The sequence below is a fragment of the Hyperolius riggenbachi genome, chromosome 4 (genome assembly GCF_040937935.1).
Source record: "Hyperolius riggenbachi isolate aHypRig1 chromosome 4, aHypRig1.pri, whole genome shotgun sequence".
Lineage (NCBI taxonomy): Eukaryota > Metazoa > Chordata > Amphibia > Anura > Hyperoliidae > Hyperolius > Hyperolius riggenbachi.
Genome location: NC_090649.1, coordinates 417,566,390 through 417,588,179, shown reverse-complemented (window position 1 = coordinate 417,588,179; position 21,790 = coordinate 417,566,390). Strand labels below are relative to the sequence as shown.

At 41.1% G+C, this 21,790-nt stretch overlaps 1 protein-coding gene across 2 annotated transcripts in view; it reads left to right on the top strand.

Moving 5' to 3' along the window:
• The window catches only part of VRK2 (VRK serine/threonine kinase 2), a 159,172-nt gene that overhangs the window by 56,615 nt on the left and 80,767 nt on the right, over positions 1-21,790 (top strand). For both annotated transcript variants that reach the window (XM_068232418.1, XM_068232417.1), the window contains one exon: positions 5,569-5,701. In XM_068232418.1, coding sequence (XP_068088519.1) covers positions 5,569-5,701 — 133 coding nt within the window. The remainder of the gene's footprint in view (positions 1-5,568; positions 5,702-21,790) is intronic.

Below are 21,790 nucleotides of genomic sequence, written 5' to 3'. Positions count from 1 at the left end.
TAACATATTTTAGCAAATAAAATGAGCTGCTTTGAATATGCAGCTGCTATGGAGATTTGAATTGGAATGAAAACATTGCCTTTCTTATTCTCTGGTTTTATCACATATTTTTTTTTTAACGTTTTTTTATTCTATAGCGCAGGATGAGGCACACCAAGCAGTAAATAGCATTTCAGCTAAAAACAGGTATGCAATTTATGTGGAATTATTTAAGGATAGTATCTGTAGTAAACATGAATTAACCTCATTTAACTTATTAAAACAAAGCTGTGACTGCATTAAAAATGCATTTATGGACACCAAACTGTAGTCAGACATTTAGAAGAGCGATTTGTTACATAGTGAGTTATGGACCATGGGTGGGTCAGAGGCAGTGGCGTTGCTAAGGAGTGTGGGATACCAGTGCAAGTTTTACATGGGGCCCCAAGCACTCTATTGATGTGGAGCCCCTAAACCTGCTAAGGACAGCTGCAGTGTCAGACAGGTGTAATCAGAGTAAGGAAAGTGCTTAAAGTGTACCAGAGACAATATTTAGTAAAAGTTTTATATATACCTGGGGCTTCCTCCAGCCCCATCCACATGGTTTCCTCCCACGCCGCCATCCTCAGCCTTCTGTATCGCCGGTACCGGGTCCCGTAACTTCGGCCAGTCTGCTCAAGAGAAGTGCGCTCTCTACGTATCTCTCCGGCACCAGGGAAAAATTTCAAAATGTAAATCAGGGAGAGGAAAGATTTTACAATGGGCAAACACTGACTAAATAATCTATAAATTAATATTGTTATAAAGGAAGGAAGAAGTCTACTAGAGATACTCAATGAGGCAATAATTCCTGCTTGTTTGCAAAGTTAGAGCAAATTGTATGCAGCTTGGTATTGGAGCAAGAAGACCAGCAGTGCGAACATTTGGTTGTCCCAGTTCCAGGCTGCATTACATTTAAATGCAAGTTGTAATTATTAGCACCTTATCGTCCATGTCTGAGTTAATGTTTGAGTGGGAGAGGTTTAGGCATTAATAAAGCGGAATATAACCCTGCATTTCAACTTAGTTTTAAAACCTTATGTACAGCATATTATATGCAACCAGCATTTTTTTTACTAGACCAGCATTGGAAGGGTTACACACAGAGCTTTAAAGTTCCGTGGATAGAAATGCAGATTCATCCGGAGTTTAGATGGATACATTTAAGTAAACACAATGTAACAAGTGGTGAATTTTACACTCTCTGTCTGTCCTCCAGCTCCTGCACAGTGAGTGTGTCACATTCCACACTTGTTACATTGTGTTTACTTAAATGTATCTATCTAAACTTCGGATGCGTCTGCATTTCTATCCACGAACTTTAAAGCTCTGTGTGTAACCCTTCCAATGCTGGTCTAGTAAAAAAAAAATGCTGGTTGCATATAATATGCTGTAAATAATGTTTTAGAGCAAAGTTGAAATGCAGGGTTATATTCCGCTTTAAGCAGGATAATTAACTTTGAGAGGAACAGTAAGGGCTAGCCAATTAGTGAAGAGGAACAGTAAGGGCTAGCCATTCAGTGAGAGAAATACTGCAAAAAACATCCAAGGCAAACATATTATACATTGGATGTTTCAATCCCTCACAGCTGTCCATAGTAGGCAGGCACAGTACTGTTTTATGTGTATTACTTAATACAATTGGCAGGCTTATGGCAATTATTATTAATTAGGGGCAATTGGGCTGGGGCATGGGATTGTCTTGTTTTTAATTGTTTTTATTGTTGGCATTGGTTAAATAAAGCGAGTCCTTTTTGCACATACTTTTTGGTCTCATGCACCAGTCATTTGTTTGCATATACCATTACTATACAGGGGGGTGCCCTTTTCTTCTCTTTCACAATTAGTCATTCAATAGGTCGAGGACCTTGCCCCCCCCCCCCGCCCCCTTTAAACACACTCGTGTTTATATTAGCAAATTTTTTTTGCATTAATATGTCTGCTCAGCCTCTGTTTAATCAATCAGTGAGGAGGAACAGTAAGGGCTAGCCAATTAGTGAAGAGGAACAGTAAGGGCTAGCCATTCAGTGAGAGAAATACTGCAAAAAACATCCAAGGCAAACATATTTGTAAAACTGACACGGCAGAGTATCAGTAATTCCTACCATACTGTATCCAAACATACCACCTTATTGTGCTAAGGGTTGGTATGTGTAATGTTATGGGGAGGATCTTGGACAAGACTACCAGAACGGAAGTGCTATTGGTGGAATTTCTATGTTTAAAAGGTTTCAAAATAATGTCCAAGGTAACATGCTTCCTGTCCAGCCGCGAGTATGTCACTGAGTGGGGGGTGGGCCTATGCATATGACCCTGTCGGCACACTCTGCCGCAGGGTGATGTGAAGTACGGATTTGTGCAGTGATTCCGTGGCAGGTGCCACTGCCGTTGTATGAAGTGTAAAAGCAGCCGTACTCGCCACTGACAGAGCCATGCTGGTTTTACCAACAGTGCAGAGGGAACATGAAGAGCTGGATAGGCGGTGTGTAGGATCTGCCCATTGCTGTGAGCACTTTATTGATTTAAATGGATCGCCAACACCACCTCAGTGGAGAGATTACTTGGCACCTAGGTAATCTCAGCTATATTTGTTTCAGTGTCATAGAGGTTTTGGCACATTTATCAGGTGATCTAATATGTGCTGTTCTCCACTGGGTGAGTATTTTTGGTATTGTGTTAAAGTTTTGGGGTTGGAAGAAGGGGATTGGGAGGGGGTAAGGCATTGGAGATGTTGGGTTGGGTGGCTTTAATTAGCTGTAATTAGAGGGGACATGTTTTTTACATTGGGAGGGTTACCTAGTTTTGAGGGGTTACATTACAAGAGAGTTTTCTGCACATGCACGTATGGAAGTGGTGGTGTATACGTAAAATGACTTAACGTTTACCCGAGGCGATATGTGACATGAGATAAACGTGTATGTACAGTGCAAAAAAATAAGGATTAACAATTAAGGAGGCTGTTTTACCTTTTTATTTTGTTGCCTGAAATAGAAGCTGTCACTTCCATGCCTGAAAACTGTCTTGTGGGTACCTTGGGAATATAGTAAACGTCAGCGATAAGCAAATTACAACTGTAAAAGTTTTCATGGCAGAATACAACTTTTGAGGGCGGGGTACATAGAGGAGGTCAATAGTTCATGTATTTTCACTCAGGGACACTTAATAGGCTGCCACTAAGCAGAGACAACAAAGCATTTACTCTACTTTGTAAATGTTTCAATATAAAATATTACCATGGGATACTGGGGTAATACTGGGGTAATTTTTAGGAGTAGGAGGATAAGTACAATAGCTTATCTCATCAGTTTATTTTTCAGCTCGGATTCACTGTAACCATTTCTGCTGCTGGGACGTGACACAGCGGCAGCTGCTACAGCCGCAGGAACACGATGGTTGCGTCCCTGCAGCATTGGGGGGGTGCGAGTGATCATGTGGGCAAATGCCTGCAATCGCGATGTTGCCGGGAGCAGGAGAGATTGGCTGCAGGGTACTAAAGTCCCCTGAGCCAATCCGTTCTCGTCTTTCGTTCAAACACAGTGTTTATTCTTAAATGGAGCCGCCCCGCTTACTGCTGCCGATCGTTACATTTATGAATGGGAACAAAGTTCCCATTCATTAATCTTCCTGCAGGCCACTGTCATCACAGGCATCCATTGATGCCTGCATCACTTCCCTAGTTACAATGTAGTAACAATGTTGCTTCCTATAGTGTACATATTGTACGCTAATAGGAAGAGCTCAGTGGGGACATCTTGTGGCCAAATAGTAAAATTATACCTACCGTGTTTAGGAAATATATTTTTTTTTAATATGTATGCCAAGAGGGCAGCTTATTATTTATGGGCTAAAAAATTAGCGATGGATGTAAAACTGAAAAAAATGCATTTTATTTCCAAATAAAATATTGTCGTCTTACATTATACTAGGGATATAACGTTAGTGTTGCAACAACCAGGACAAATGGGCAAATAAAATGTGTGGATTTTAGTTACAGTAGCATGTAGTATTTTGCTACATGCTACTATACAATTATAATGGCCCGAAAACTGAGAAAAAATTATTTTCTATTTTTTTTCTTATTATTCCCATTAAAATGCATTTAGAATAAAACTATTCTTAACATAATGTACCACCCTAAAGGTGCGTACACACATGAGACTATAGTCGTTTGAAACGATCGCTCCCCGATCATTTCAAATGACGATCGTTTTAAAAAAAGCAGCCAATGACCATTAAGTCTGACGGACGAGCTAAATCGTTAAAACCGAACGATCTATTTTGGCGTATTTTTCCCAACGACAATCGTTTGCAAAAGTAGAACATCGTTGGAAACGGTCGTTCGTACTAGGCTTGACATGCGCATTTCACTATTTCTCCATGGAACTTTTCATTTTTATGCGCAAGCGCAATAGTTGCTTTGCGTGATGTAACGTTCTAACGATCAGATCGTTACACACCTTTAAAAACTACCTTTACTTAGGTCGTTCTTTCGTCAATTAAACGTTCGTTCGTCGTTCACAACGAACGATCGTTGTCACATGTGTACGTAGCATTAGTAAGCCTAATTGGTATAGATCATTTCTTTGTGAGAAGTAGTGATAAAGTTATTGGGTAGTGAAAGGGAGGATAGCTGAAACGTGAAAATTCCTCTCGTCCATAAGGTGAAAAATAATATATGTCCAATGAAATTCAAAGCAAAGACCAATGGTTTCCTTACATCCATGCTATTTTGTTGCTACTTATAGCAAAGTGGAATATTGAATCACCCAGTATAGATATGGGTAATGTTGTGTAAAAGTATAAACAAAATCCTCTATAATAAAACCTCTGTGTCTCTGCGTAGCTGGGTCCGTGCTTTTTGCTACTGCGCATGTGCACAGCATGGAGCCGGACAGCAGTTGGGACTGGAGGATGGGGCCAGTGAGCCGGTCAGGCATGCGCGCATGCAAAGTTAAAAAAAAAAAAAAAAAAAAAAAAAAAAAAAAAAACCTACAGCCCAATTTTAAATGGGCTTGGGTCTACTAATAAGGATTAAAAAAATGTTATATAGGTAACTCTCCTTTAAATGCTTACAGATACAACTTTTTTTTGTCTTAACAGGGGAAAACTTTGGTGCTTTACATGTTGAAAATACCAAACTTTACAAACCTTTGCACAATTAAGTGAAATGTTAAAATGTCATAAAGTGTTTTAGTGGCATGCAAGAACTTCTAAGTTATAAAAGGAGGACACATAAAAGACACATTGCAGTTTATGATGTGTAGATACCCACCTGGAGAGATGAAAGCTTGGGAGATAAAGAGAAGTAAAAAAAACAGAAAAAAATGGCTAAATTCAGAAAGAGTATATGACTATGATGGGAAGAATTTAAAGTGGAAGTGTTACAGTTATAGCCCCCAAAAGCACATATTTTATCTTGAGGCACCATTTGGCTTAATAAAATGTAGATCAAAGCTTGTCCTTAACCTATAAGTTTCTTAAGGCTTAATTATAAAGGTTATACTTCCAAAGGACAAAAGCATTATTCATTTATCTGTTCTTGTCTTCCAGGTTTATCTTGCAGATTATGGACTTTCTTATAGATACTGCCCTGATGGGAAACACAAAGAATATAAAGAAGACCCAAAAAAATGCCACAATGGGACAATTGAGTTTACCAGCTTAGAAGCTCACAAGGGGGCCGGTATGTTCCGTTTTTATTATTATTACTGTATGAGTGGTTTAATTAAAAGAATATATAATGTGTGCCGCGAACAGGGTCTTTTGTGCTGATGCGCTCTTGTATTGTGGCTTTGTGGATCAATTGTCATCCTATGAAATACTGTCTGCCTGCTTCCTTATCGGTCTGATGTCAGTCTGTATACAGAAATGAATCTGAAGATTTTTTTTATTTTATAATTTTATTTTAGGACCAGTTTAAGGAAAACATTCTTTTAGTTTTTGAATGCATAGAAACCCTAGATATCTGTTTGGGCTTTTGCTGCCGTCTCTCCATTAGTGCAATTATTCTTTTGCTTCCTGGTCCTGGGACCTCTTTGTCTTTAAAGGGACCCTGAACATAGAAAATAAATGGAGTCTGGACTTACTTGGGGGTATCCACCAGCCCCTGTAGCCCGCGAGATCCCTCGGCATCTGCTGGGTCCCCACCGTGCTCCCGGTGGTGGCTCCATTAACCCAGCAACTTTCGCTGTAGTCACGCATGCGCAGCCCGTCCGCACACCCGGCACAATTATGCACTCTTCACGGTAAGTGCCCTGCACATGCGCAGTTCAGTCTTTCAAGAACCGCGCATGCACAGGACTTATATGGCGTCCGGCAGTTGCGTGGAAGGATATGGATATGATATGGAGGATGGCGGATATGGAGGCGGACATATTTACTTAATTTTAAACAATGCCTATGGCTTGGTAGTCCTGTAGTCCTGCTGATACTCTGTCTCTAACACTATTGTGTTAAAAATTTTTAAAATTTAAAATACATGTGTATGCATATGTATAAAATTGTATATTTTTTTCCAGAGTAAAATGAACTATATCTTTTCTCCTGTGTTGCTGTAGGTTGTAAAATCTGACAGACAGGCTTTTTACTAGTCCATCTCCTCATGGAGGATTCTTGGGGTTTTTCTTCATGACAAAAAACACTTCCTGGTTAGCAATTTGCTCACTGCAACAGCCCATAAAAAAAAAAAAAAAAAAAAAAAAACACATGCAAGGAAGTAGGCTGGTCAGCATTTTCATATAGACCCTTTCCAGGGAGAGCTTTAGAAAATAATAAAGGAAGTACTAAAAATCCCCAATGAGTAGATGGTGTAGTCCAGGCATGGGCAAACTTGGCCCTCCAGCTGTTGAGGAACTACGAGTCCCACAATGCATTGCAGGAGTCTGGCAGCCACAGGCATGACTCATAAAGGCAAATGCGTTGTGGGATTTGTAGTTCCTTATAAGCTGGAGGGCCAAGTTTGCCCATGCCTGGTCTAGTCCAAAGACTTAGATCTTTACTGCCTACTGTAAGCGACAGCAAGACAGGAGAAAAGTAATTTACAGTGCATTTAACTCTTGGAGAAATGCACATCTTATAATTGTGTGTAGACATACACTTTTCATGTGTTTTTTTTTTTTTTGTTTTTTTTTTGCATTTGTGCAAACTACTTTTTGTCAGGTATAGTTGGTGGGGGGAAATGGAGGACACAGCCTGCCAAAGGATGAATTCGTAAAAAAAAAATGTACTCCATTACACATCGTTTTTATTGTCTTGGATGTCCTTTTTAAGGTTTCATTTTATCTGAATTGCTGGCTTTCTCGCCTATAATCAGGACCACCTCAGCTCTTTCAGATTGCTCTTCTGGTGATCACATCTCCCACAGACTAACCTTAGGATGTGCACACTTTGCTACACACCGCTAGATGTCAAGTGTGTGTGAGGTTGGACCATAGTAGGAAGAACTGAAATTGGAAGAAGTGGTGTGGTCCAAATTAAAAGCAGCTGGGTCAATAAAGACCAGTTCTCACCCTCTCCACCTTGAAAGAAGATTGGGCTTTCAGCGGATTCCTGTAGCTAAACTTACAACAGTCTGGTTTTACATTGGGCTCTCACAGCCAGTCCATTTTGTGAACTTTAAAAAAGTCCTATTATGTAGTCGAATAAAGCCTCCCATAGGAAAAATCCAGCACTAACAGCTGAAGAGAAGTGTGGTGAAATTATGCCTAAGGGCTTGGTTCCACTATGCAGCGCGGGGGCCATGCATCAGCGCACGATTCCCCCAGGGGCAGCACTTGCGATCCCATTCATTATACTGAATGGCATTGCAAGCACAATTGCCCCAAAATGCTTGCTACCATGCGCTGCGATTCAGTGATAAATCACAGCACATGTATGGAAACATCAGAGAGTGCAGTCTGTGCACTCTCTGATGTCCTTGCGATCGCATTTCCATAAGCGTGGTTAAAAACGTGCTGCCAAGGGGGATGACGAGGGAGCCCACGACCATCATGGGGCTGGAAGAAGCCCCAGGTAAGTATAAATGGGCCCTAATACTTCATCTCAGGTACACTTTAAAGCAGGTATGTCAAACTGGTCCTACAAGGGCCGAGGTCCTCACACATTTTTGACACAATTCAATGGGTCTGAATCAGGAAAGGTGTGGTCCATCAGGTAGAACACATTCCTCTCATTCTCAGTGCATTCTAAACACTGGCATGGATCTGGCCCTCCAGGCCTGGAGTTCGACACATGTTCGACATGTGCTTTAAAGAAAACCTGTAACTAAAAATATTTCCCCTGGGGGTACTCACCTTGGGTGGGGGAAGCCTCCAGATCCTATCAAGGCTTCCCCTGTCCTCCCGTGTTCCACGGCAATCTCGCTGTGCCCCTCCGAACAGCAGGAATGTAAATATTTACCTTCCCGGGTCCAGCGCAGGCGCAGTATTTGCTTTCCGCTTAGAGATGGACGGAAATAGCCGATTGTTGTCGGGCTGCTCTACTGCGCAGGCGCAAGTCTCCTGCGCCTGCATAATAGAGCGGACCTGACTGAGGGCGGCTATTTTCGCCTATCTCCGTGCTGAGAACCGCAACAGCGCCACCGCTGGAGCCAGGAGAGGTAAATCTATCAAGCCTTGTCAGGCTTGTCGAGCGAGGATTGCTGGAGACTTCAGGGGAGCCAACGCTGGATTGCCTACAGCTACGGGGGAGGGGAAGCCTCATTGGGACCCTGAGGCTTCCCCCTACCGAGGTGAGTGCCTCCAGGGGAGGAGTTCAGTGAAGTTATTTCATGCTGTCAATGTGTTCTGGAATTGACTCTTACATGGTTTTTACGATGCCTGTTTAAAGGGACACTTAGTAAAAAAAAAAAAAGTTTCACTCACCTGGGGCTTCCAATAGCCCCCTGCAGCTGTCCGGTGCCCTCGCCGTCTCCCTCCGATCCTCATGGCCCCGCCGGCAGCCACTTCCTGTTTCGGTGACAGGAGCTGACAGGCTGGGGACGCGAGTGATTCTTCGCGTTCCTGGCCACAATAGCGCTATCTATGCTGCTATAGCATATATCATAAACCATATAGCAGCATAGAGGGTGCTAATGTGTCTGGGAACGCGAAGAATCACTCGCGTCCCCAGCCTGTCAGCTCCTGTCACCGAGACAGGAAGTGGCTGCCGGCGGGGCCAGGAGGATCGGAGGGAGACGGCGAGGGCACCGGACAGCTGCAGGGGGCTATTGGAAGCCCTAGGTGAGTAAAACTCATTTTTGTTTGATTTTTTGTGTCCCTTTAACCCGTTAGCAGCTTCAAATGAATATTTTTGTTTGAAAACTGCTGTGCACTCTAAACCTCTGCCAGCAAATCTCGTTTGGCTGCCTAGTGCAGACAAATGAATGGCCGGCTGGGAGCAGTTATAGTTACCTGTTCTGGACGGCTCCTTCTCGTCCTCCACCCGTGGCTCTGTAATTCCGACAAGTCTTCTGGGTTCCGATCACATGATATGACGTGATCGGGATCTGGGAGACCGTGTCAGCGTTACAACGGTAAATGGTGGTGGAAGAGGGGTGATGGAAGCGGCTCTTTATCACCCCTCTTCCACCACCGGGTGGCGCTGTAACGCTGACAAGATTCCCTGTATACCAATCACATGTCAGATCATGTGATGGGAACCCAGAAGACGATGTTGGGGGTTACATCACGGCCACAGTGGAGGAGAGAAGAAGCCAATACAGCTGTCCACACAGGTAACTATAACACCCCCCTGATGCCTAGCCTGCCAGGCTGGGAAAGGCTCGCTTCCCCAATGGCAGGAAAAATTCGGCCCTGCTAAATAAAGTTTTACTTTATTTGGCTGCTAAAATGTTAACGGGATCCTGAAGTGGACAGCTTATGGAGGCTGCTATATTTCATTTTTAAACAATACCAGTTACCTGGGGTCCTGATCTTATTGGTTTCAGCAGTGTCTGAATTGCACACCTGAGAAGAGCATGCGGCTAATCTTGTCAGATTTGTGTCAGAATCATCTGGTCTGCATGCTTGTTCAGGGTCTGTGGCTTTAAGTATTAAAGGCAGAGGATCAGCAGGACAGCCAGGCAATGTGTATTGTTTAAAATAAAATGGGTCAGCCTCTATATCTCTTACTTGAGGTTCCCTTTAAGGAGCATTTATGAAGATCAGTAAAAAAGGACTCCGCAATGCCACACCGTATGACGTAACCATGGAAATACTTCTGATATTTGGGTCTATGCAAAATGAAAAAATAAAGCCTATAGTAGTTATTCTTTAAGAAGCCATTTGTTCATTATTACCTAAGCCAAATTCACATCTTAAATGATACACAAGTGAAAATTGTTGATTTCCTGTTAACTGCTGTCAAAACTCCTGTGAAGCATGCTCTAAACCTCTCAAGTATTGCCGTTTAAAACTGCTCTTTTTTTTCTAGCCTCTTATACATTCTAACTTAAACTCACTTTGACGGTATTGGAATCACATTTCCAGCTAAATTACATACATAGTCCTTTTTATTGGATATTGATTGCACTCCCTTGCATTCCCAGGCAGACTTAATTCAACAATTCCCTAATTAGTTAAAGTCATAACCTATGTCTTGTATTCATTTACCATTAATTAAACCTTAGTTGTTTATTACATTGCGGTCTCAATACAACAGACGGCCACAGGAACCGAGGAAGAAGAGTCTGTGGACTGTGATGGCACAGAAGGTCAATGCTGAAAATATATTGTATAAAGTTTTACTGTTGACAGAATGGCTCGGAATCGATGTGGTCAATGCAGCAATGCTTTTTCAGTTGCTCTGTCAGCAAGACAAAAAGTCAATTGAAATATTATACGGGAAGAGAAATAAGTGATTTTTTTATTTATTTTTTTTTTTAATGATCCAGATTTGCAAAACTGTATTTTTGTTCAGTCTAGCTCCGTTCCTCAAACCTCAAAATCATATTTAATCTGCAGGGACTGGTATGGTTACAAGAGCATTCTTTTCACCTTTGCTGTCAGTTGCTTTATAGCCTGATGCCGGGTTCCTTAAAGGGGAACTTTGCTAAATGCAATTTTATGATTAAAATTGTTTATATTGGTCAATATTCATTTATAAATAATTTTGTCAGTATGCCTCTGAGAAGCTCCCTATTCTGGAAGACTTTTTTCAATTGGCACTTTTATTGGCCTGAGGAAGTGGGCACAGACCCGTGAAACGCATTGCCTGTGCAAAATAAAAACTCTTTGTTTACACAAGTTTTCGTCACTGAGGTAAGCCACCTCAACTTTTTTCTATTTTATTCTGTTTTTAAATGGTTTTATACATACACCAGGGCGCCTCTTTCCCCATATTGTGCTTCTTAACATACCCCAACAGAGTCTGTTGGTGGGGTTGAGACAGACAAGTGGTCCCCACCACAGTGGAAACCTGTCACTTTTATCAAGGAGAGCGACCGCATCCAGGTCCATTCGGACCACCCCGAGTGGCGTTGGGTTCATTGTCTCCACCTGCTTTCTGTGGTTGGTTGCCCTATCTGCAAGATAAGAGTAGAGCATCTATTTTCTCTTTCATTATAAATACTGTACTCAAACATATTGCACTACTGGGCTCCCACTTTGTTTCCTGTAATTTTTCTTTAGGGTGTCAACACCCCCACTACTCCACCACAGAATGTTTGTTGTTTTTTTCTGGAGTAAGCAGAAGCAACTGAGGCAGGTCAGTTCGGCACACGATCGTTCCCACACTGCGTCTGACCTGGGCGGCGCCATAGACAGAATGTTATTGTGTCTATGGCTGCATAGCAGTGTAATCAGGATGCCGGACCCCGAAATTATTCCTCCCTCCAAGTTGCTACGACTCGGAGGGGGAATATATTTACATAGATCTGTACATCAGTCGTGAAAAGAGGGAGAAAGAGAGGGACAGGGGTCCAAAAGAGGGACTGTCCCTCCAAAAGAGGGACAGTTGTGAGCCATGCTTTTAAACCCCCAGCAAGCAAGAAAATACTCAAAATTACTACTTTTTAACCTAATTTGTTGGTACTTTTTCAATTGCAGAGTGTTGGAAAATTAATTTAATAGAAGATAAAAAAAATAAACTCTTAGAAAAAGTGAATTGCATTTGGGCCCTGGTTTCCCAGAGTGCACTGAGATGAGAAGGCTGCATAACTAAATAGCCTAGAATAAACATCACTGGAAGGGCGAGGTTACATGCTTATTTACAGCAATATTTAGGTACAGGAAGTGTTTCTAATACTGAAACCATAACATTGGGTATCCTGAAAGATGTAGTGCATTTTACTGTATGTACTTAGGTGCCAACATGATCTTGTTTTTGATCCCCTTTGCTTATTAACCTCCTGAGCGATAATCCCGAGCTGAGCTCGGGGTATATCGCGCAGGAGGATTTCTCAGGCCCTGGTGGGCCGATTTGCATAATTTTTTTTTTGTTACACGCAGCTAGCACTTTGCTAGCTGCGTGTAACTTCCGATCACCGCCGATCGCCGTGCCGTCCCCCCCCCCCCCCCCTCCCCGACCCCTTGCGCAGCCTGGCCAATCAGTGCCAGGCAGCGCTGAGGGGTGGATCTGGACTCCCTCCGACGTCACGACGTCCATGACGTCAGTGACGCCATCCCGCCCCGTCGCCATGGTGACCGGGGAAGCCCAGTAGGAAATCCCGTTCTGAACGGGATTTCCTGCTTACTCTGATCGCCGAAGGCGATCGGAGTGGGTGGGGGGATGCCGCTGCGCTGCGGCTATCATGTAGCGAGCCCTGGGCTCGCTACATGATTTAAAAAATAAAAAAATAGTGCTGCGCCACCTCCTGGGCGATATAATTGTATCGCCCAGAGGGTTAAAGTGAACCTCCAGACTAAAAATCGACTCAGCAGCACTGAAAAGGCTTTGATTCTTTAACAGTTTCACAGCATCAGAACTTTGTTTCTCTTATACAAGTCTCATTTTTAGCTGCACAGAAGAAAACTGCCCGGGCATTTTTCCTCTGATGCTGTGCAAAACCTGATGGGATTTGTGATGATGTTCTCTCTCTGTTTTGGTGCATTTTTTTTTTTTTTTTTTTTTTTTTTTTTTTTTTTACATTTTGAATTTGACATTTGAAGCCTAACGTGTGCAGCTGGGAGGGGTGATCAGGACACAGGACAGTTGGAACTGTCTCCTGCTCCCTGTCACCTCCTTTCAACCAAAAAGATGGCTGCCCCCATAAATCATAAACATTTGCATGTTCTTTTAAAACAGGGTGGGTAAGAGATTATATTACCTATCTGTTCTAATTAACATAACTAATGTAACTTAATGACAGTATGTTTGTTTAGGCTGAAGTTCCCCTTTAACCAGGTAACATTTTTGTTAGTCATTTTCTAAAAGTGTTGAGAATCCTGTCGCTTTTTTACTGCTAAGTAAAAGGATTAAAAAAGATATTTCTAATTCAGCGTATTAAATGACACCTGCACCCCCACTGCATAAGGTAAATACCAGTAGTTATTTTGCATAATGTAAATAGATTATATTTGAGATACGAAAGTGGATCTAAAGCTAGACATACAAAGATCAAGTATTATTATTTTAAATCTACAGAGATTTTTAGAGTGAGGTTCTTTTGAAGGATGGCCAGACCACTTTAACAATGTTAGTTTTCATGAATAGTGTGTAGGGCAAACAGATGTGCCAGAGCCACGGAACAAATGTAATTAAAGAGGAACTTTAGTGAAAATGTAATAAAGTGCTTCATTTTTACAATAATTATGTATACATGATTTAGTCAATGTTTGCCCATTGTAAAATATTTCCTCTCCCTGATTTACATACTGACATTTATCACATGGTTACATTTTCACTGCTGGCAGGTAATGTCACTGGAAGTAGCTGCTGCTTGCTTTTTTGGCAGTTGGAAACAGCTGTAAACCGCTATTTCCCACAATGCAACAAGGTTAACAGACAGGAAACTGCCAGGACCATGGTCCTCAGTTTCTTGTGGGAGGGGTTTCACCACAATATCAGCCATACAGAGCCCCCTGATGATCAGTTTGTGAAAAGGAATAGGTTTTACATGGGAAATGAGGTATCGACTACTGATTGGGATGAAGTTCAATTCTTGGTCCTGGTTTCTCTTTAAGCTCTTTTATTACATTAGCAAACAGGCAGCCGTGACAGACCGCTGTTTCAGGCTTGGTAGCCCTTTATCAAACTGCATCAGGTGGCTGATGAAGTGGCTGCTCATGCAATAAAAGAGCTTGATTACATTAATTTTGTGGTGCCGACCCATCTGTTTGCGTCGGACTATTCTGTACCCTTTGAGACACGGGTAGGGGTCTTGGCACACAATCTTTTGCTAATTGGTGCTCCTTAATTCCTTTTGTTGTCCATACAGAGTGTAGGTTCTGATGCATTTAGGATGGAAGACAGCTGGCAGTGAGCGGGATATGGAAGCTGCCATATTCCTTTCAAGCAATACCAGTTGCCTGGCTGTCCTGCTGATCCTCTGCTTCTAATACTTTTAGCCATGGCCCCTGAACAAGCGTATGAAAATCAGATGTCTCTAACATCATTGCCAGATCTGACAAGATTAGCTGGCATTTCTGCAGCCAAATAGAGCAGCAGGGCTGCCAGGCAACTGGTATTGTTTAGAAGGAAATGAATATGGCAGCTTCCATTTTCTTCTCACTTCAGTTGTCCCTTAAGGCAGTGTTTTAACAATGCCACTACAGTGTGCAAGTACTATTTATTGTTGCATTGCTGCAGCGTGTGCATGCACGAGACAGCTGCCGGGAATTATAAATGTCCACAGAAGCTGCGGTCATCTGAAGTCAATGGAGGATCCCAAATGGTCCGGGGGCCAAAAGAGAGCTTAGGTAAGTAATGGTGTTACCCCCGGCCCTACACACCCAGGCACACACTGTTATGAACCTCCCTCGTGGGGAGGTTCATTTTTTTTAAAGGACATCCGAGGTAAAAAGTAAACCGATGAGATAAACAGTTGTATCTGTCCTCCTTCTCCAAAAAATGACTTTTTAGATATCTCAGTTTTATTTTATATTTATATCTAGTATTTACTGTTTTATTGTCTCTGCACAATAACTCCTTCATTGCAGTATGCCAGAGCTTAAATCTATTAACCCTTTTCATCTTCATGTTGCTCGCAGAAGCCATTTACTGACAGGGAAGTGTTTTACAGCTGTAGTTCCTTATCAATTAGAGTTATGCTATAGTCTGACCCAATCCCGACCCAGACAGAAACAGTCACTTGCATACCTGATGTTTAACACTTTCAGGGAGAGAAAGAAGAAAAGGAACACAGTGTAGTTATTTGTGTGCTTGGCACTGTACATACACAAGTCTATCTGATCTGTCAGTAAGTTTTGTCCGAAATGGAAGGAATCGTAAGAAGAAAATGGTGAGCTTCTGAGAGGAACTGACGGTGAGGTAAGTATGTAATATTAAGTTGCAGGTACATCATGTGTTTAAATAATTTTTCTCAGTTCAGGTTCCTTTTTAAGGCTGCAGGAGAAACCTAAACTATTAATCCTTTCAGATACTTTTTTTTTTTTTCTTGTAAACAAATATCTGTTTTTACAACTTCTCATGGTGTGCTAAATCTGAAGCAGTGGGTAAAATCTGACTGTAGGTTTGCCTTAAAGCGGACCTGAACTCAGAACTCCTCTCTGCTCTAAAAGATACACAACAGCATAATAACCTGTAAACAAAAAACCTTTCTTTGTTACAGCTGATACAAATCCTAAACTAAATCTGCACAGTTTCTACTTCCTGATTCATGAAAGCAGACATATTGTTTACAGCCTTTACTTTCAAATGGGCCTATCTGCCATAGGCAGTCATGTGACACTGGGGGAGATCAAATTACAACTAGTGATTAGACACAAATGATGGGGAATTACACAGGCTGAACTCTTTTTAAATACATGCAGGGTGCACTTCTGTTATGTTTTCCTTCTCTAGTAGGCAGTGACATATGTTGTTGCTTTGTTTTGTCCAATGAGGAAGAGTCAGAATTTTCTGCATATAGAATCTATTGTCTTTTTTTCGGTGGGCTGTTTCATTTCACAGCTATCCTGACTGCTACTCCTGCCTTCAGCTGGCAATGAATGATGTGTCTGTAGTACTCCATATATATTGTTACAAAAATCAAAAAAAAATCAGTCGAAGCCATTTAACTAGCAGCAAGAGGAATGAAAAGAACAGGTGGGTTCTTTTCTAACTGAAGCCTACTTTAGCGTTATGCTCCATAAAATCATTCCCAACAATTCCACGTTCCAGGCATTGTGCATTAAGCGGCGCAGCTCATGTCGAGTGCCATGTTTTCTGTCCTGATAAAACACGAGTGTGGGTATGTCGAGGATCTGTATCAGCAGGGAAACGCTGTCACTTAGGAGACTGGGGAGGAATTGGGAAATAAATTACACATTATCTGCAGCCTCATGTCTTTCAAGTACCAGTGAATCATTTTAGAGTGGCTTTGGAGCTGGTTCCATTTACACAGGTAAAACTATAAATTTACAGGAGAAACCTGCATGGTTGAAACATTCTCCATGCTGTCTTATTTATGTGGCGTCCCGCTCTGCTACGGTGCCTAATTCAGGTTACCATTTAACTGTGTAATTCCATCAGAGCACTTAAACTCGTGCGCTAAGAGCCGGTGCACTTGTGTGTTACATGTGATACGATGTTTTAAGTGGATGTTTATGCTATCATAATCGTAATATTTTTACATGAGCAACACTTCCTGTATATATTTTCAGACACTTGTCTGTCTGTCTAGTCATTTAAAAAAGATACATATTTTTTTTAAAAAACGTTTTGTGTAATTATCTGCAGTACTTTTGCGCGTGAAACAAATTTTATACCCTTCACATAAGCTAGAATGTAATGTTAAAGCCCATGTTTCTGTTTTATAATATAGATTTCACAGAAATACAAATTAGAACTATGCGCACTTAAAATATATATTTAAAAAGTTTAGCTGCAATATAAAAATATAAATATACTGCTCCAATGGATCCCTGGTTGCCAGCTGCTCACTGTAAACAGTAGGGAGAACCTTGCATCCAGCTCTTGGCAGCTTCTCGCTGTATACAGTAGGGAGGCTCTTGCGTCCAGCTCTTGGCAGCTACTCACTGTAAACAGTAGGGAGCTTCTCACATCAAGTTTCTCTGGTAACTACTTACTGCACACAGTAGGGAACCCCGTGCAGCCAGCTATTGATGCTACTCATTGTAAACAGTAGGGAGCCCCATGCAGCCAGCTCTTGATGCTACTCATTGTAAACAGTAGGGAGCCCCTTGCAGCCAGCTCTTGGATGTGACACAGTGCAAATCATGGAGAAATGGAGCCGGCTGTAATCCACAAGATAGTCACGCCTTTCTAGTGGCTGATGACTTATGATGATTATCGGTCAATTGGAAGATTTGGCTGTGGGGGGCATTGTGGTTGATCTACCCCACTTACAGGTACATAGGATCTGCCAGTGAGAGGAAGCAAAATACAAGGAGCCGTCAGGATGTTGGAGATAAGGGCCCATCAATGTCGCCAGTTTGCATCAACAAATTTGTATTTTTATACTGCAAAAACTACACATTTTTCACAATACAATTAATATGTATTTTTTTAATGCTAATTCTTTGAAAATTGCATTTGTAAACTAGAATTTTTAGCCAGGGCTTTTTAGCTAAAAAGAGTTGACATTGTACAATTTGCTGAATACGAGAAAGAAAACAAAAGGTAATGCCGGGCATATCATCCTGAACATTGAAAGCCGTGTTATCAGGCTGCTAACAGGTCAAGGCGAGGTTACTGGATGTTTACTTCGCTTCTGTTTTTCATGTTTTTCACTTGTTGGCCGTATTGCCTTGATTGTTTTATTACTTGTTGTTTTTAAGTATATATATATTTTTTTTTGTTAAACGCAAAAAAAAACTTAAGCTGGCTATACACTTGATTTCCACCCAATGTTTCAAAACAATAATTTTTTTTCTGAAAAGAATAGATTCAGAAGGAATCCATTCCTACCATACAGTGCACATACATTTCCAATAGATTCCTTTATAGAATCTATTGAAATTCTATTAAACTGCAGGGTTGCACTGTTCGATGCAGTGCAAAGCTATAGGGTCATTGATCCACCAATGCTTTTGCCCCGCCTCAATTGCTTTACATTCTCCATCCTGTCTGATCGATACTTTTAATCGATAGTCCCTTAGAATATTTTTTTTTTATTGCAGAAAAAATTAAAAACAAAAAACTAACAAAAAAATTATATTAACCACTTAAGTACCAGCGGTCTCTGCCTCCTTAAAGAGGAACTGTCGTGAAAATCTTAAAATTTAAAACGCATACAAAGAAGCCTGTTTCTTCCTGAGTAAAATGAGCCATAAATTACTTCTCTCCTTTGTTGCTGGCATTTACAGTAAGTTGTAGAAATCTGATAGAAGTGACAGGTTTTGGGCTAGTCCATCTCACCACAGGGGATTCTCAGCATGGCCTTTATTCTTTTTAAACACACTACCTGAAAAAGATTCATACAAAGATGCTGACCAGCCTCCCTGCTCACCTTACACTTTTTTTTGGCAGTTGGACAGAGCAACTGCCATTCACTAAGTGCATTTTAATAATAAAGAAATCCCCGTGAACCACCATGAGGTGATGGGCTAGTCCAAAACCTGTCAATTCTGTCAGATTTCTACTACCTAATGTAAGTGACAGCAACATAGGAGAAAAGTAATTTATGGCTCATTTTACTCTGGAAGAAACGTACTTCTTAATTGTATATGTTTACATATATTTTAAATTTTAAGATTTTTGCGACAGAGGTCCTTTAAGGACCAGAGACCGCTGGTACAGAAATGGCGGAATCCCAATGGATAACGACAAATTGCCAAACATACCCGGCGCAATCGCCGTCACATGTTGGAAACCTGGGCCACCCACTCTGCCGTCTCTATGACAGCAGAGTTCCTGTGAGCCGGTCAGGAGCCGTTTTCATTGGCTCCTGACCTTGTCTTTCAATGTAAGCCAATGGGAGTTGCTTACATTGACAGACAGGGCCAGGAGCTAATGAAATCGGCTCCTGAACCACTCACAGGGCTCTGCCGTCATAGAGACAGGCAGAGCAAGTGAGCAGCGATGGGACATGGCAGGGATTCAGCGGTGAGATCGGCAGAAGCAACGAAAATGGCGGATGCCGCAGCGGCGGCTGATTGAAATCTATGCCCTGCCAGCCAGGTAACCACTAAAACGGCATAGATTTCAATCACTTTGGTCCTAAAGTAGTTAAAGTAAAATTTAAGACCAGCTAGCTCGCTTTCCTTATTTTTTGTATTTATGTTAAAATTAAGGTACAAAAAGAATGTTTTTACTTTCAAATTTGCAGTAATGTGACCAGTATTAAAGCTTGCCCATCTGTCTTACGGCTCTAGTAAAACCTCTTCTTCAACTCACTATAGAACCCTATAGAAAGCTCAACATTATACAGTATATTACCATTGTCAGCCATAAGGGACTGATATTTGTGCTATTAGTTTATGATCAAATTGAAGAAACTGCTTAGTGACTCATGGAGGTCTGAGACAATCCCCAACACACTTGTTTTTAGCCAAGTGAGAAAGACCCCTATCTCATGAAATATTAGAGAGGATATAGTATACAATTTTCAGCGTAAATATGTGGTTCCACCCCAGCCTCTCCTTGTGAAAAATACACTGCTTATACAAAACTACAAAAGACAGAAATATGGATCCATAGATTAAGAAACAAAGATGGCCACGGTTCAAGGGCATTCATATGCTGCCTAATGATTTGTTATGATAGAGATATATATATATAGATAGATAGATAGAGAGATAGATATAGATAGATATAGATAGATATAGATAGATATATATATATAGATGTGTATGTGTATATGTATATATGTATGTATTTGTGTATGTGTGTATATGTATGTGTGTGTGTAGAGAGATAGAGAGATAGATATAGTATACTACAAGTTTTTATCTGCACTCCAGTCTGGGATTCTCACAGTTTCTCAGCATGTGACAGGCAGCTTCCTCCCCCCTCAGCCTCACAAGCTGCATCACAGACAAGCTGAAACTGAGAGCAGAGGTGCTGTCTGGTGAACAAAACACACAGAGCCTGGAGGGGGCGTGCACTTGTATTCAATACAACAGAGGCAGCCCATTCCTCCCTGGGTCGTCAAAGCTTGACAAAGAAAATAAATTAGACCTATTACACAGACAGTGCAACTAGGAAAGGCTGCAGTAATCCAGACCACATTAGAACAGGTATAGGAACTTATGGGATAGAAGAAATAAGGCTGAACATTTTGTTACAGAGTCTCTTTAAAGAAATACAGAAACATCAAATTATTTTTTTCTAAGAAATCGTCTGTTTGGGTAAATTTGTTCCATGCCAGTCCCATGCCATTATAGCCAGAAAAAGACTTAGACCCACAACAAAACGCTTTTTAATGAAATCACCATGTATGAAAATATGTGACTACATACTACCATTCATTTTACATGGGTTTTTTTTTTATATTCAAAACTTTATTGGCAAACATTTTATATTCAAAACTTTATTGGCAAACATAGCGAAGATGACTAAGATATTTGATTCCCTTTTTTTAAACAGTATACATTTTTTTTTTAATCCTTTTGATTTTAAATGCAATTGTGATTTATTTTAAGATCCCGCTTTGTGTAAAACAGCGTTAGGTTTGGCAGGTTGCGGGATAATTAAGGAGAATTATTTTGGTGTCCGAGGTACCATTTTAATTTGTTACATTGTTAGTACTGCTAAAAGTAATATTTGAATCGATACATGCTATAGATTTTTGTAGATTTTTCTACTTCCAAGGCAAGCAGTCAATACCTAATTTCTTTGTAGGGACACCACACTTAATACTGTGAATTAAAAAAATGTCTGCAGACCTTGGCTTTGAGAGTGTTAGACTCCAGCCATTCATGGTTTGCTTACAACAGATTGAGCTATGTGTATTAACCTGTTAATATATTTTCTCTTTCTTTTTTTCTTTCTCTCTCTCCCTCGCGCTCTTTCTTTCTTCCTTCCTTCCTTCCTGTACACAATACAAAATTTTGACAGACTATACATAGCCATCAAGAGCTGCAGCCACTGGGACGCGCTCAAGAGGCCACCCTGCAGTGTTAGGGAGTCTTGCTTTGAACTCCTTACTGAATAGGTACTGATCCTAGCCAGGATTCAAACCCTGGTCTCCTATGTCAAAGGTGGTGCTTAACCTGTACACTATCCAGCCACTGAGGCTCAAATATCCTATATCTAAATTTTCAGTTATTATTGATTTAGTATCCTTGTTGAAGAATTCCATAGTGCTTTAATTTAAGGTATCCCCCAAACAATATATTGGTAGGTGAACCGAGGCGCCAGAAGGATAAAAGTACATAAATTTTTTTAAAAAATTACTGGGAGAAAGTGGTGGACTCGCCTCCGTTAAAGCAGACACCAAGGACTGTAAATATATAGATATACACATTTATTGAAAATACCCCAAAGATGCAATGCGTTTCGCGGGCACAGCCCACTTCTTCAGGCAAAACACACACATACCATAAAATCATAGCAACATAGGCCTCAATTCACTAAGATCATGCTAGTGATAAGGCAAGTGAAAACTTATCACCACACATCGATCGGTATTTTCAGTGTTAATTCATTAAAGATGCTTGCCTCACTAAAGTGTAGGGATACGTTTTCACAGTGAGTGTTGTCTCATCACTCCAGTCCTTAAAGAGGAACTCCA